The following is a 16,433-nucleotide window of genomic DNA, read 5'->3' on the forward strand; positions in this document are numbered from 1 at the left end:
TGGCTCCCCAGACTAAAGTGGAGTAAATCTCGCAGCCAGACTGTTTACCGATCGGCAGAAGTTTGAGACAAGCGCCTACGCCTACTCCTCTCGTCGTCGTTGTCATCGACGTCGTCGTTGTTTTACGTTTCCCAAACACACTGGAGGACAACGAGACAACGAGGAATTTGGTGTTAAATTCTAATGTAAACCCCAAACATGTTGCAGATTCCAGACTGACGCTATCGCAGTGCAATATGCACCTGTTGGTGTGGTACCGCAAGTGGAGCTACAGCTTTTATCGATTGCACATTGTCTGTACAATATGGAACGTAAATAGGTCCTCCCCCTCTCCCTCTCTCTCTCTCTCCCGCTCTCGGTGCGGAAATGCAAGATTCCGTGCTGTGCTCGTTTTCCATTGATGAATGAGCTGCCAGCGGAAACTGACGGGCCGGATTGTTTCGAAATGGAACAGTTCCGTACACTTCCGTCACAGAAAGTGTATCAGTAGGTCATACGGACCGGGGGGTATGCGCCAACGGCGACCGGAATTCTACATATTCCAGCCATTGTGTGTCGCTCCTTCCTTCCGGCATAGAACCCCCCCCACCATCGTGCCTATTCTAGGTCACAATACACAATCTTGTGAATCTCGCTCCTTTTTGGGCTAACCAACTAGTTCAGGATATTCAGGACTTGTCGGGAGGGACCTGTCTAGCCCCGTAGCTACGGTAGTCCTGTTGTCCTTGAGAAGAGCGAAAAGTAAATATTTCACTAGGAACTAAACCCATCGGAACAGACATGCAATGGAGTCGTTAACACTGTTCCCTTTGGCCGATGGCCACCGTGGAAGTAACTTCACACACGGCTGCCTAGTTCACACGCTTCACGAAACACGAAATTCAATGCCGACAACAGCTAGATGCGACTCTCGGATTATACTCTGGTCCAACATAGACACTCGAGTGTTCACGATTTCGCTGCCGCAGCACACGTTTGCCTTCGGTCGATAAAGACCTTCAACCTGTTGAATTTCGCGCTGGCACAACGACACAAACACATGGAGGAACGGGCACACAGATACAGGTCGTCCTTCCAGACGAGCCTTCTTTTTGTCGCCGAAGTTACGCCTGGAGGCTCGTTCACTAGCAGCACTAGCCGCGTCTGAGTACTAGTGTTCCAATACAAACACAACGACACTGCCTAGTATGTGTGTGTCTGGATGGTGGTATTAGTAACGGGGGAGCTTTCTTCTTGCAGGAAACGTGCTTTTGATGTCCTGCGGGGGGTGTCAATCTGCTGCTACTCCAGTGTTCTGGTGCGTGAATTCTACTGGATTCACGGCACCATGAAGCTATTAGATTATATTCTGTTCAACTATTTTCCTGCGTTTGTGCACACTAACACCCAACCTGATTATCCTTGGAGCACTGTGTCCTTACTGTCCGTGCACCTTTTCTGTTGTTTACACGATCGAACCTACCAGCAACGGCGGAACCTCCGCTGACTCAGCTACTGCAGCAGACACCTACTGCTGCTGCTGCTGCTGCAGGTGCTGGTGGCACGCGAAATGAAAGTCGAAGAGCAAAGGATAACCGTGTACACACCACTCTCGTTTTCATCCCGATATAAATCTTTTTTGCCACTTCCTTTCCCCTTTCCCCCTCTTTTGACTCCGGGACATGCGCACCAGCCAGCAGGGCGCCGCAATCGCACAACAACCCACTCCCTGGACCACCCCCGGGGGGTCACTTGTCTTTTACTTTCCCCTCCCCCGCTTCCACGACATCCTTAGTGCCTCGAGTCCATTGCCGCTTGACATTAGACCAATTACTGCCGACTGGCGTGTCGTTCACAGTATCCGTTAACTCGGTTTAAGTTCGAGATGATACTGCTGCTCCTGCTGTAATGATGATGATGGACAAGCTGATCCCCACGCTCTGTGTGGCGCGTTATCTTCACACGGAAGTACGTGCGTGAAGCAGCAAGCAGGAAAGCAATCAAATAGACAACGGGAACCTAGACCCTCCCGCCTCCTGGCTCCACTCGAGCTCGCGTGGTGGTCAAGAAGATGATGCTTCTCATCGAAGTCCCGAGCGTTCTAGGCGGCCCGCCTGTCCGCTCATCGTCACCAATCATCGTCCATTCATCCATTCATCAGCAGCAGCAACAGCAGCAGTAATCGCCAAGCCACGCCACCAAACCAAGTGCCCCGTAAACTACACAACAATAAACGGAATTGGGAGGCGAGTTCGCGCCGCCTGACGACCGGTGTGCGAGCGCTAACACGCGCGGGAACGAGCACTCGCTGCGACGCAAAACATTGCTCCTTGGCAGCAATCTTTTTTGGCCAGCCGAACCCGTGCCCAAAAAGGCCGCCCCAACGCTGATGATGGTTCGCAGTTAATCATTTCCCTCTCGATGCCGCGTATGTTTATTGCTCGCACACTCGCTCTCGGTCTTGACCGCCGCCGCCGCCGCCGGCTGATTGGATCGCAACGGATTCCCTTCCCTTCCGAACTTTGACACTGAACTGCGAACATGAAGCACTACACTACGGGGACACTCTTGCAGTCTAGCAAACATGTGCAACGATGGTTTTTCGGGAAATTAATTAAGGGACTGACGAGTGCACTGTTTTGGACCTGTTGGCACCACTGGCAGGGGAATTGGCTCGATTGGATAAAAATAAAATAATTCATCCGCAGGGCACCATGGAGGTTCGTCCGTGCGTGCGTGCATCGGTTAATGAAAGGGTCCCAAGTACCATCAGGTAACGAACGCACACGGGGACTGTCAACAGCACACTCTAACGTCCGACTAATGAGCGTACGGATCCTTATGCTGTTGTTGCGCGGGGGAGGGCTGATGGGAGATGGGAACCACACTCATCAAACGTCGTGTCTCAAGCGTTCGACAAACAAACCAATCCCCCACAAGCCCCTTGGGTTAGGGCCCTTTGTTAGCGCAAGTCCTTCACAGCTCACTCACAGGGACACGTACACGGCAAGGATATAATGAGGGTGCGACGACACAAAGACCTTCCGGCCCGGTGGAAGGGACTGCGAGCGCGTAATATCCGATCCGCAGAAGGCACGGCACCACGGTGTCTCCAAGGAGAGCAATCTCGTAGCACGCGACGACGGGCGGACGATGACCAATCCGTCTGTCCGTCCGTCCGTCGTAACACTAACTACTGCTGCCATATGATGTGATGCGCACGCACGCTCGCTCGCTCGATTTGCGGCCAGCGTCGTTGTATTCGTGCCATTTGCACCCAATGGATGGTGTATCCTTTTTCCTCTCCTCTGTAGTAGTAGTCGCACGAGCTACTGAGATGGGTTACTACATAAACGGACCCCCCAAAAAGGGAGCTCTCTCTCTCTCTCTCTTGTTCTCTTGAAAAATCACTCACTCACTGGCACTCATCGATCGTACATACGTTATCAGGCGACGTTTTTTGGCGAAATAGCAAAAAAAAACACTTGGTGGACGAAGGAAAGATCAGTGACAAAGCTGAAACAAATTACTGACACTTGGGAACTGCGTAAGAGCCCCGAGAGCGTGGCGTGGCGCGGTGTCCGATCCGATCAGGGGGACATCCAACTGACAAATGTTGGTGGTGGTGCAGTGCGCGCCCATTTTTAATCATGTAACGATGCCCACGAACCACTTTGGGGCAGGATTTCTTGGGGAGCATCTTGATTTAGTGCTAACTGATCTGCCTCTCTCTCTCTCTCTCGCTCGGTTGTGCTAACGATGTCAGAGCATCCCCGAAATCGCCCGCAGGATCATAGAAGGTCACGCTAACAAACTGATAACCCGAGGGGATTGGTTTTGTCGGCATGAATGAACATGACAATGCCGAACATACATTCGTTCGAAGTGAAGGTTTTTTTTGACACCAAATATGTTTAATCAAGGCATGCTTAGCTAGGTGTTAATCCTGGCAACTATGCTCTGACATGATCATGTGTGCTTTAATGCTCGTTTGCAACATAGCAGCAGCTCGAGAGAAGCGTGGCTAAGCGACCGGCGCCGAACCATTCATGCTCAAACAAACACACGCGCAAGCGTGCTTCTCATTCGAACCATTCATGTGAGGTAGGTTTGATAGGGGGGGTTGGAGGGGAGGGAGGGGGAGGATTTTGGTTTTTGGCACGACACAACCATTGCCCCTGTCCTGCCCAAGATCATGGGGAGGCAGTCCGCGATTTCTTTTTTTACACTCGCGACGATCAGATCGACGAGAATGTGATTGTACGCTCGCCTGGCGACTGAATCGATTCGTGCATTTCCTGTTTTTGTTTCCCCCCCCTCCCCTCTCCCCTCTCGGGTTTCTTCTTCATCTCTTGCGTCGCGGGATACACGACAGCGGGATGTTTGGTTTCGGTTTTATGGCAGCATCTTTCCTCGCCGTTCTCGGTATCATCTCATGGTTTCCGTACACACGAAAGACCAGAAGACAAACTGACGCCAGGCGTTATGTCACTCGTGATCGATGAAGAGGAAGAGGAAAAAGGGGTTGTTTTACGCTGCCATCGGACAAACGAACGGTGGATGTTTATGCGTCCGGCTGTGGCCTCCAAATACGCACTATTATTTGGACCGTTACATGCCCATTATTTATGCTCAAATCAATACTCTATTTATGTTGTCGCGTGAACTATGTTTTCCGATTAGTTTTACCCTCAATTTGTCGCATTAATCAATCATTTCTCACTAACTCCACATTTGTGTTTTACGATGTTTGCTAAGCGTGCGGCCCTTCCGCACAAACCTCGGACGATCGATTTGGACGCTGGTTACAGTGGCGCTGATAAGCCGGCACGAACCAAAAACGGAAACCAAAAAGCAGGGAAAAAAAATCATCCAAAAAATAAATAAACCATTCAAAGCGCCGCAACATTGATTCCGGGATTTTATTTGGGGTTCGCGCGCGGCAAAGTCACTAACACGTTTCGCCCCATTTGGTCCGCGAGCGCGACAAAAGTGCCTCGCGATCGGCTGCTGTCGCGACGCAGACAGTCTTCCCTTGGCTGGAGTCAAGTTTGCATTCTCTGCCGCTCTGTACAACAGATTGAAGATTGTCAGCAGCTGGCAGGCAATCTGTACTTCAAAGGCGTACCTACTGCAAGCGTAATCGCTGTACTTCCACACGGTCTAGAGTCACGCTTGTGCTGCAAAGGGCACGAGCGTCAAATAGCGATTGAATCCTTGTACAGCAATCAATGCATGATAGTGGACGATGTTTTCAGTGTTTTTACTCTTAGACATAAGCAAATCGAATTCTTAGCTCTCAGCCAGTGACCAGTGATCATTGTTGCACTCCTTGGGAACTGCGACGATGCCGCGGTGATGCCGATATGTCCTTCAATCGAAACCTACGATCGAATTACGCAACGCGAATAAATCAATGAGAAGGAGTCTGCCTCCACTGGTCAGAACGTTCGATAATCAGATTCCCACGCCTCACAAAGTTCACGGACGACGACGACGACGACGACGACGACGACGACGCCGAAGGCGAACGCATGAAATGCATGTATGCCTCGCTCCAAACTCGACACCCAACCAGCGGTCATGCGAGATAATGACAAAGACGTCGAAGAGTGACGACGATGCACTGGTCGCACCGGCTCCTCGTGGTTGACGGATGACCGGTTAACCTTTTTATCATCTCTCTTTCCATTCGTCCTTTTGCCGACATTGAACCACACGAGGTACTGCAAGGGACCCACTTGTGCTGCAGTGCGGATGCAATGCTGCACCGAAAAAAAAGAGAAGCCCGTAGACCCATAAAATTAGCACATTAAATCGTGCGGACATCGTTGTGGTCACAGAAGCACAAGACGCAGACGCCTTTCAGCATCCAAAGGGGACGACGGAACAATGGCCCGGTCTGTCAGCGGATGATGAGGAGTGAGGATAATTTACTGCACAAACGGCAGCCTTTTTTTGCTGATTAGTCATTCATTAATGGATGCCCTTTTCGGGGGATGTAATTAATTGTTCGTTGCAATGGTGTTAACCCAGGAAGCGGACGCTTCACAGCAAACGCAGTGCGATGGTTCCTTGGGTGCATCTTGACTTGGTTAAATGTGATATTTAATGGTCTCTATTTGATCTACACACAATCCTACGTAGCACACTAAGTAGCTTACAGTGAAGGATGAATTCGAAAAAAAAAATGACTTGATGAAATATTGTTCAGGATTCCAGCTTATTGCATGACCACACTTTATGTCTTCCTTCGTTCGTTCGCAGTCATTCTTATTTAATTGTTGATTTGCCGGGCTTCTATTTCTTGGCTTACAGCTTTATTTGATCGAAATTTTCAATTCAAAGGAACTGGAAAGATTAAACCATATTGCACTTATCTCAGAGAAGGCTATTGGGTTAACCTCATGAACGTAGCTTTGTAATTAACATCCAACACCATTCAACACACGTTTCACTTTGTTCTGTATCTATTTCGATTAAAGTTGAATCTGGACATTATTTTATACATGTTGTAATTTCTTCGAGTTCAACAAATTTCCAAAAAATGCACGAGCTGCAACACACCAATCGAACACTTCGGAAACACCTAGGTTCTATCAATCGTTCAATATATTCACCTAAAAGACAGGCTGGACCGCTGGAACGCACTGCAGTGAAGCACCTTACGCGTTAACCTTCGCGTGGCAACTGTCGCACCGTGACCCTCGGTACGTTAGTATTTATTTTTGCGACGATCCAGCATCAATCCATGCTGCATGCGCGAACCGCAACGGAGACGATACGGGTACGGGTACCGCAAAAAACACATCTTTAACCGCGAAACCACCAAACCCGTGCGGTCGTTAATTGAAAGTGAAATGTTTTTGAAGCGAAAACCCGCGGGGAAAGGGTGGCCATGCCGGCGCTCAATCACCCGAACCACTAGCACTGCTGGCCACGATCCAACTCTGGAACATTTGCACCGGCTCGCCGTCGGATGGTTGACCGGTCGTGGTGGCATGGTGGATCATATTTTTAGAAAAGCAAACATAACACGTGGACGGATGCATTTCGGTTTGCATTAGCGATGCTACGCGACGACAGAGATCAAAATGCGGCGCACCCAACGATTCTAGACATTCCTCCAGAGAGGGGACAGAAGGAGCAAGGGATTAGATTAATGATCATGTCGATCGGATGTGACGTCTTCCGGAGGCGCATCGGAACGAATTATTTATGATATACCGACACCATTTGGCCACCGTTTAGGGCTGGCCAAATGCCCCCCGGTACTGTCTCTACAAAAACAAACTTCAAGGCCATTCCGGCCAACTATGATACGGAACTAAGAGATCCGGATCTCTGGTCATTGGTGGAAATGTAACTAACGTACCAATCGTTGTTTATCCTCCCGCTACAGGACTGTCTACCGCACAGACGCAGCTTCGCAGACAGTATGAGAACAATCGGCGCCTCCCGGGAACGTCGGCGGCAGTCCGCAACCGAGAATCGGCCGTAGATTCGGCCGCTGCACAACCTCCACCACGCAGCCCAATCCGCCAGCAAGGACCGGTGGCCGGTGATGGTGGAGCGTCGGAAGAAACCGATCCAGAACTATCGGAAAACTGCCCGGAACCGAACGGTTACTTTGCCGATGCGGAACAGTGCGACAAGTACTACCAGTGCCGCGATGGACAGATCACCGAGAAGCTCTGCCCGGACGGTATGGTGTTCAATGATTACGATTCGGATCAGGAAAAGTGCGATCTGCCGTTCAACATCGATTGCTCCAAGCGACCAAAGTTCCGTAAGTTCCGCCGGTTCCAGTCAGTCCATCCTGCACGGTCCAAGTCAACCTCCGAACCTCCGAATGTCCTTTTCCTTGCGCCCTTTTCCAGAAACACCGATCCCTTCGCTGCACTGTCCGCGCCAGAACGGTTACTTTGCCAGTGAGACGGGTGCGTGCGACAAGTTCTACTACTGCGTGGACGGTATGTTCAACATGATCACGTGTCCCGAGGGTTTGGTGTTTAATCCGAAAACCGGCATCTGCACCTGGCCGGATGAGGCCCAGAAGAAGGGTTGCTCATCGGAGGACGTGTTCAAGTTTAGCTGCCCGAAGGTGAACGAAACTGAGGCGGCCACCCATCCGCGGTACGCCGATCCGGAAGATTGTCAGTTTTTCTACGTCTGCATCAACGGAGAGACTCCGCGACGCAATGGGTGCCGGCTGGGTCAAGCGTTCGACGATGTGGCCAAACACTGCGAGTGGGCCCGCAAGGTTCCGGATTGGTAAGAGAGCCCGAGAGACCGATCGACCGAAAAGGCTTGTTAATCATTGGTTTTTCCCTCTTTTGATATCCTTTCAGTGCCGACTGGTACAAGGATCGTCTAACCGATGAGCAGCTGGAGGCGCTGGAGAACCCACCGACACCGAAGCCGAAACCAGCGTCGAGCGCCTCCAAACCGTCGAGGCGTCGTCCGGCCAAGAGGCCCAAGAAGCCAGTCGAGGAGGATGTGGAGTAGAGTCAGGCGCTTGTATATGTTTTGTGTGTTTGCACGCGTGTGTGCGGTTGATTGATATTGGGGCTCAGAACAGCAGCTAGGACGAGCAGCGATACACCTATAGATACTCGCGAGTGGAATCAATGTTAAAGCAAGATGTTGAATAAAACGCTTTTATCCTAACTTTGAACTCGGGCGTTTTACTAACCGCAAGCGTTAATTGAAATTGATTTTTTCAGCACAACATTCTCTGATAGAAGCGAAATTAAAAAACAGGAATTTCCAATGAAGCAAACTTTCACAGGAAACGTAAGGAAACTGATTATGGTTCACTAGTAACAGAATTTTAAACAACAAATTTTGAACGTTTAAAACTGCGTTTGTGTTAATAACCACTCTGCTATCGTCCGACAAGCTTAGGATGTTTCTCATGACTGAAAAGTAAAGTAAAGCGAACTATGATGACTAATGATAGCTCCACCAAGGATACATTCGTATAATGGACTAGGTGAGAGTTCAAGATCTCTGTAATGCCAGCTCCGGATCCTATAAAATTCCAATTGTTTGCCAACACGCCATCAGCTATCATGCACGAACACAAGTACACCATCAGGCCCCTCAGTAATGCGGCTTTCATGTACCTACAGCACGTTTCGCATGCACTTCATCCATGAAAATGCATTTTCAATCACGATACTTCACTGCAAAGAACTAAAAAGCGCAACTAGACTGCAAACCACTCTGTAGCAGTGAACTTTGCGCAGAAAGGTTGCTCGTAGAATGAACATTTCCAGTGGACGGAGAAGATTTTCGCAATATTCTTCACATACAAGATATCCGCAGTCTTCGAGCCGAACCAGCCGACAAGAGTCAAAGGAACCAGCTGGCGGTCCATTGGAATGGCTGATTCGACCATTTCAACCGATCGGTACGTTTGTGCAGCTCTTCCTGGAGCAGGGTGCCGTCCATGGATTGACTCATCTGGGGCGACCGTTTTTGCACATTTCTGAAAAGTGAGTATCATCAAAGGGAAATTGTTTCGAGTTGATGCTGCGTACTGATTCTTTCACGAGTAATGCCACAGATTGCTGTGGCTTGCACTCATTGTCATCGCTCTGTACTTCTCGGTGGCGCTGAGTTTTGTCTCTTGGGATCGGTACCAAACCAAAGGGACCGTTGTGGCGATTGAAAAGGATCACTACTACTGGAACACATCGATGCCTAGTCTCACCATCTGTCCGCTGAAACGGATCTATCCGCCGCTGCTGACCAAGTATTGCAAGTGCGTTAATGAGGCGTCTTATTGTTGAGCAGATTTTACTCTACCGGATCTGTTCTTTTCCCTAGCGTTAACGGAATCACAAATGAAGCCGATCAATCGGAACTGTTCCGCTTTCTCGAGTCACTTGCCAACTCATCGTATTTTAATTTCGGCAACATCTATCATAATGAGAAGGTTGATGTAAGATCGTATTACCATGTCATGGAATAAAAGTGGTATTCACGACACCTAATGCCTGCGCTTTAACGTTAGGAACTTTTGGAAATGCTGCAGCTACTACCGGAAAACTATATGAAGGTGATCTACAACCTAACGCGTGACCTAGCCCAACTCGACGACCCGGAACTGCGCGTCCGCACGCAGAGTAACCTCGAGTTTCTCCGCACCTATCAAACGCTCACCGAGTACGGCATTTGCTACACGACCAACAGCTTCATCTCGTCCAATCTAACCGCAAGGTAGGCACAGGAAATAACGCGGACGAATAGTTAATTGGCAAGCTAATCATGAGGCCACGGTCATCGGCGGGGTCTGTTTCAGCCTTTTGCTGGAGGGTCGCGTGAAACCGTTGGATCACTTTTACTCGACGCGTATCGTGCGTGATGTACGGTTCGGTAATCTCTTTGACGGTGACATCACGTACAGCTTTATCGGCTTTGAGCCACCGATTTCGGTACGATCCAACAGAATGCTCGATTTTAACCAAAACAAATAACTCTCTAGATCCTGTTAGATCTTTTATCACAGCCCATACGAAACGCTAAACATTGCCAACTTCCAGCCGCTCACCAATGAGGCGCAAGAGTTTGAAACGTTTTCCTTTGAGCTGGTCACCAACAAGGAGTTTCGAGAGTAGGTACCAAAATTAATGGTTTAATAAAAACACTAAATAACACTTATGTATGTGCTACAACCTATCACCGCACAGGCACACGACGATCTCGCAACGAGGGTGCCGGTTTATCGATGAATCCAACCTAACGCACTACTCCATCTACACGAAGGGTCTCTGCCAGCAGGAGTGTCGCATCAATCTTGCCTACAAACTGTGCGGCTGCATACCCCATTTCTATCCCAACCCGGGTACGTATCGCGAGGTACAGAGTGTGTCCTCGCTACCAGCTACTGGCGTCTCCATCGGCATCGACCACGTGATAGTGATGGTTTCATGTGCATTTCAATTCGGTTTCAACAGATGGCCCCCATGAAAAGACCGTTTGCCATTACAAGCAGCTGATGAAGTGCTTTCCACGATATCGGAAGCTACTGCTCGAGTTTAAGCAGGATAACAACGATCAAAAGGGTACGGCATGCTACTGTGAACCGAACTGTATCAGCTCGAAGGTTATCATTGAAAACAGACAGGTAATCCGTGATTCATCGTGGATCAACGCTATCCGAAACACCGCTAGTAACGCTCTCAAGGGCCACACTATTCGCATGTTTACCCATCAATAAATCTACGCCCTCAACGGATTGGCACGCGTGCACTCGCATTGTGGGCAATCTGGGAAATCAATTCACCATTTTCATTCGAAAGCACGCACCGCAATCCCATCGCATCGCACCAGTATTCACATACATTCCCTCGGTAAACAGAAAGTATCACCGTTTCCGTAACTGGCTCTATGCCCACAGGTTCTGAAGCAAACGCAGAAGCTTATCGGAAGCATCGGTGGATTGGTGGTGATGAAGCGATATCCGTTGGTTCGCTTTAGCCGCCAGGTACTGTTCACGTTTACCGATTTGCTAGGTAATTAGTCGACACGTCGTCCACCTCCTATCGAGCGCGCTAATCTTTTCTTTCTCTTGATCATCGCAGTGTCCATCGGAGGAACGGCTGGATTCTTTCTTGGATTTAGTGTGCTCGGTATGGTGGAAATCATATACTTTTTCACGTTGCGGCTCGTGTGGTACATTGCGGGTCGTCGTTGAAAAAACGCTCGAGTTCCAGTGAATGTATCGTCAATGGAAAATTCATGTTTATCATTTTCTCTTCATTCAGTCAATGCAACTCTTGCAGAAACAAAATCGGCACCGTTGCTTCGTTCAGTACTTAGCAGCAACAGCAACGCCTGCTTAATTTTATAAAAACTAGTAAACGGTATCGTTGAAGTTCTTTGATCGAGGGCTGGAGGGAAAAAAATTTGCCGAAACTTTTGCACACTTTCTTATGTTTCTTCCACAGAAAAGAACACACCCAAAGCGACACACACTTTTAGTCAATAATTTTCATACCATAAAGTTTATTGAATATATTCGTACCTAACTTGCACACTAACCAAAAAAAAAATCATGTTTCTGATTCTTTTTCTGTATTCTTACCTTTCCTCTCCCTAGAGTCCTCGTCACTTGCACACTTAGTTTTTGCACTTTGATTTTGATGTTATAGTGTTTGTTTGTCTGTTTGTTTGTTTGTTTGTTGATGTGTATTGCTGTATGCTGCAAACTGGCTTAAAAGCACCACGACACAGCATAGGCAGGCTGCAGCACGAGGAGCTACTACTTCTACGGCCTATCCGGTGCCTAGGGCCACCAGACCTCATAGCGCACTACACAAATATTGGGTTAAATATAAATTAAGATTGCTGGCGGGGAGGTCTGCCATACTGGGGATATAAATTAGAGAATCGCTACCAAATTCGTAATAAATTACACGCACCGCAGGCTAACTGCAAACACCCAGCGGACGAAAGATTGCCCACCGTCTGATCGGTCTGGTCACTCTACGCTTTTACCACATTTTAATGCGGCGACTCGCCGCTTCAGTAATCGCCGCTACGTCACCACGATCCGTCACGCGTTTAGGGGGGGCGGGGCGGGGAGTGGAAGGAGCCTGGCCTGATAGCCTGAAGCGTCAGAGACGCGCTACATGATACTCTTCTTTGCTCGTTGTGTTCGATTGCGCGTTGCGCTTCCTCAGTTTCCGTTCGGGGTACCGTCGCCATCGATTTCGTCTAGGTCAAACTCGCCAGCTCGTTCGCGAACAGTGATAACGTACGTTGATAATGCAGAAGAAGTTCGACTCACACCACAGTAGCATGGGTCCGTGTAGCTAGGGTTCTACATTGGATTTTTGACCATTTTTTCTCTTTATCATCGTTATTATCTAACATGTCTATTCGATTCATGCTTAGTGCTGCTCATCAGATTCATCGACATCGATCCATACGTAATCCATAACGCGTGTCAATTTATCTTATCAGGTCAAACTGTCTAACAAATTCCACTTTTTTCTGCAAGAGTCAAGTTCTGCTGGTACAGCTCTAATCACAAATCGTTGAGCGCATATAGTCAAATTGTTTGAAATTTAAAATCCATCGAGGTGATCGCGGACGAATCAACAGTAAAAAATCATGACGAACGTGACGATGTAACAACTCTCTGGTTCGGAAACGGGAATTAGTGGAGTATGTTTGTGGCAACGATACCAGTAAACATGTTCATGCGGAGTCAATTCAATCGATGCGAAAGGGTCGGTGTGATGGCGAGCGTTCTAGGGGGGTTTGTCAAATAATTGCGAATGCGAGTTTTGCCTCGATGTGTCGTTTTGGGATTCCGGCTTACGAAATGTCCACTTCATCTGGTTCCACCATTTCAAAGTCCTTCCCCGTTGACGATCGCTGCGATCCTTCCGAATCACTTTCCGATGGTGTGCCTTCCGAGCTAAAACGTTACAAAGTAAACATTGGTAGTCAATTGACGACGCAAAGCAGCCCACTGTGTCTCTAAATGTTGTCTCATTTTAATTAGCAAATCACATAGAACATCAACAATTCAAAAGCAAAGAAGCATTTATAAAAGCAACTGAAATTTATTATAGACACCCAAATGCCACAGAAAACAATAATATACACAAGTGTTAGTGGTCAGGTTAATGAGAGCGCTGAAAGAAAGGGTTGTTACATAGCAATAGAATAAAAGTAATAAAATACATAAACAACGACCGATTAGAGCAGGAAAAGGAAAAAAAAGCAGTTACGATTCAATCAGAGGGAGTTATAAAAACCGATACTAAGCAAGCAATTCAATCCATGTATTTCGCTTTTTTTAAACTTAACAAACCAATGCCATAGCCCAATTTCCCTAGAAGCCAGCATATGTACATAAAAACACACATACACACCCACACACTCACGCTTACATAGTCGGACACACGTCTACACAAACCATCAGAAGCAACAAATAGAATCGACATCCACTCCTCCAGGCACTCACTTTTTCTCCTCGTCCGTCGGTTCCTCATCTGTTGCCGTAAGCACCGTGGTTGTGGTTGCCACAGGCGCCATTGGTGTCGGTTCCTGTTGCTGTTTTGGCGAAGGCTTACCACCACGATGCCTCAATCCTTCCACTGTCGAGTCACCCTTTACCGGGGCATCGGTTTCCGGTCGTTCTTTCACTTCGTCGATGGTTGGCGGCACGGAACTGGGCTCCTCCTCACCACCACTGTCCTTGTCCTTTTGCTTTCGCTTTTTGGACTTTTTACCTCCCTTTTCACTGCCAGAGCCCTCTTTACCATCCTTGTACTCGTGCTGGAAAGCAATCAAAGAAACCGCAAAGTTAACGTCACGTGCGCAGTAGGCACAGCTCCCTGGCTCTAGGAAACACGGAGCTACTCACGTTGTACAGTGGCCAGAACGAAGCGAAGAAGCCCACGTCCTCGGTAAGGTTGGGCAGTAGCCAGAAGTGGTGCTTACCACCGGTCACGACCCAAATCAGACAGAAAAGGATGCACCGCAGCACGACCAGGCCCAGTATGAAGACCAGAAAGCCGGCCGCCGCGATACTGAGATAGTAGACGCCCTTTCGCAGTAACGGTGGCCAGAGCGGAAACAGACAGATGACAATCGCACCCACCACCAGCAGGGCGCCAAAGATCCAGTAGTGCATCGGGATTGGATCGTACAGCCAAACGTACGCCTCGTGCCCATCGATAAACACCTGTTCCGGGTGCATTTCGAGCCGTATCTTGCGTTTTCGCTTGGCGCTTTCCGCCGCCAGCTCGGCCGCTCCCTTGCCACCCTCGGCGTGGCTATTTTCCGCATCCGTCCCACGGCCTTCATCCTTCGCCGACTCGGACGCCGCTGTGCTGCTTTGTTGCTTTTTGCTACTCTTGCTGCCACGCAGTTCCTGTTCGCTTACCGGGACCTTCCGGGCACGGTGGTAAAACTTATGGTACAGCATATCGCCGAGAAAATCGATCACGGCCTGGCGGTGCGGAAACAGGCACCCATCGCCTTGCGCGAACTTGGAAGCTAGCAGTGCGTCCACGGCTTTCACACCTGGTCAGAGGGAAAAAATGGATTTCATGGTTAAAAACGTGAAATGCTTTGCTGGGTCTCGTACGATTGAACCTACCGGAAAAGTACTCCACGTTGTGGTTGAGAAACTTGGTCTTTTTCGTCGGCACATTCGACTTGAGCCATTTCGCTACCTTATACTCGTCCTTCGAGGCCTTCTCGATCTCCGGATCTGCGCCGCCGGGGCCCGTGTACTCCTGTAGGTCCATTTTAGAGCGAATTGTGTATCAGTCAAGCGATTTTCGCTTATGGCAACCATAAAAATCCCTTAGCGAATGTCTTTCTGCACGCGGTCGTGACCGTTACGCGAGCACGAGCGTCACGTAGCAACCGCGCCATTAACTTCCCGTCCCACCGTGCGGCCTTCTCCTCGCTTCCAGATTATTGCGGATTGTTTGTTCAGGTGATCAAGTGCTGGCTCCCCTCCCGGTTTCCCTCTTCCCGGCTCTGGCAAACCCCCCGGCGTGTCGCGTTTGCATTCTCGTCAAACCACTCGCCCAACCAAATCGGAGACAACCGCAGAGTGGGTGACCTCTTTTTTTTTGTGCCTAAGCACTTCACGCACGCTTCTACGCCATTCCATATGCTGATGACGACGACGACGACGACGGAAACTGCGTGTCTCCACAGCAGGCTGAGCTGCACGAGGCGACGGTAGTTCCCCATCTCCATCGATACGAGCAACTGCATCAGTAGTAGGCCATATCAATTAGCGATCCGCACGGTGATGCCACCCCGATAGACGGTGTGTAAAGGGAGCAACTGCTTTCTCCGCCACGCAGACCGCCAACGGCCGGGAATCTAATGGCACAATTTACTCGCCCGCACAGACACACTCACGCAGGCACGCACGCACGGCACGCCATTAGGAAAACGCAAAAACAACGGTACCGACGAAGACGTTCAGCTCGCTTATCACGCATCACGCATCTTCTTCTGGGCGGAAGTCGTCACCGTAACTTTGACCTCCACCATCCCAGAGAGGAACACGCCCGAAACTTACATCCTTGCGTTTCTTGGCTCGCCGTTTTTCTGCCATCCTCTTGTCGGCCCGGGGATAAACCCTGCTGCTGGTGGTGCTGCTGGTGGTGGTTCCCGGATCTGATGATGTGGACGAGATGCGGGAGTCTACTTCTTACCACACGCAGCTTCCTCCGAGGGTTCAACGACGACGACGATGTAGACAACGATGTTGGGCGGATCTTTGTTTTGATTACGTTTGTTGCAGCCAACGAACCAGCGGTCGCTGCCACCGGATGACAACCCACGATAAGATTCTGCGACGATGTGATTCGGCGTAGAAAGTGCGCCCCAGCGAAAACCTCCTCCTCGCTCCTCGCGACCGTGACTTTCCGTGTTGGTTTTTGTCTCGCTGGCCGCCAGCG

General features: G+C 49.4%; 4 protein-coding genes across 8 annotated transcripts in view; 2 read left to right on the plus strand and 2 right to left on the minus strand.

The window, feature by feature from the left end:
• LOC126572429 (neprilysin-1-like) overlaps nt 1-6,668 on the minus strand; it is an 11,647-nt gene extending 4,979 nt beyond the window's left edge. The window contains exon 1 of one of the 5 annotated variants that reach the window (XM_050231742.1): nt 6,600-6,668. The gene's annotated coding sequence lies outside the window, so the exon portion shown is untranslated. Of the gene's footprint in view, nt 1-780; nt 882-2,970; nt 3,147-3,513; nt 3,578-6,599 lie in introns of those variants that run through there. The other 4 variants (XM_050231743.1, XM_050231744.1, XM_050231741.1 and 1 more) reach the window with 4 other exon arrangements.
• The window catches only part of LOC126572443 (protein obstructor-E), a 15,421-nt gene extending 6,771 nt beyond the window's left edge, over nt 1-8,650 (plus strand). Inside the window, exons 2-4 of the mRNA XM_050231769.1 lie at nt 7,382-7,768; nt 7,860-8,253; nt 8,331-8,650. Of these exons, the coding sequence (XP_050087726.1) occupies nt 7,382-7,768; nt 7,860-8,253; nt 8,331-8,487 (938 nt within the window). The 3' untranslated portion in view covers nt 8,488-8,650. The remainder of the gene's footprint in view (nt 1-7,381; nt 7,769-7,859; nt 8,254-8,330) is intronic.
• A 277-nt stretch (nt 8,651-8,927) lies between these two features.
• On the plus strand, nt 8,928-11,683 carry LOC126577495 (sodium channel protein Nach). Its single transcript, XM_050239165.1, has 11 exons — nt 8,928-8,960; nt 9,310-9,479; nt 9,551-9,748; nt 9,814-9,928; nt 10,001-10,206; nt 10,289-10,421; nt 10,482-10,600; nt 10,677-10,831; nt 10,944-11,113; nt 11,387-11,501; nt 11,571-11,683. The coding sequence occupies exons 1-11, from the start codon at nt 8,928-8,930 to the stop codon at nt 11,681-11,683; spliced, it is 1,527 nt and encodes a 508-aa protein (XP_050095122.1).
• Nucleotides 11,684-11,964: 281 nt separating this feature from the next.
• LOC126572437 (translocation protein SEC62) lies at nt 11,965-16,385 on the minus strand. Its single transcript, XM_050231762.1, has 5 exons — nt 16,052-16,385; nt 15,107-15,245; nt 14,369-15,030; nt 13,967-14,280; nt 11,965-13,414 (listed from the first exon to the last, which is right to left on the minus strand). The coding sequence occupies exons 1-5, from the start codon at nt 16,085-16,087 to the stop codon at nt 13,312-13,314; spliced, it is 1,254 nt and encodes a 417-aa protein (XP_050087719.1). The 5' UTR covers nt 16,088-16,385; the 3' UTR covers nt 11,965-13,311.
• Between the last annotated feature and the right edge of the window lie 48 nt (nt 16,386-16,433).

This window comes from Anopheles aquasalis, chromosome 2 (assembly GCF_943734665.1).
Source record: "Anopheles aquasalis chromosome 2, idAnoAquaMG_Q_19, whole genome shotgun sequence".
Taxonomy (NCBI): Eukaryota; Metazoa; Arthropoda; class Insecta; order Diptera; family Culicidae; genus Anopheles; species Anopheles aquasalis.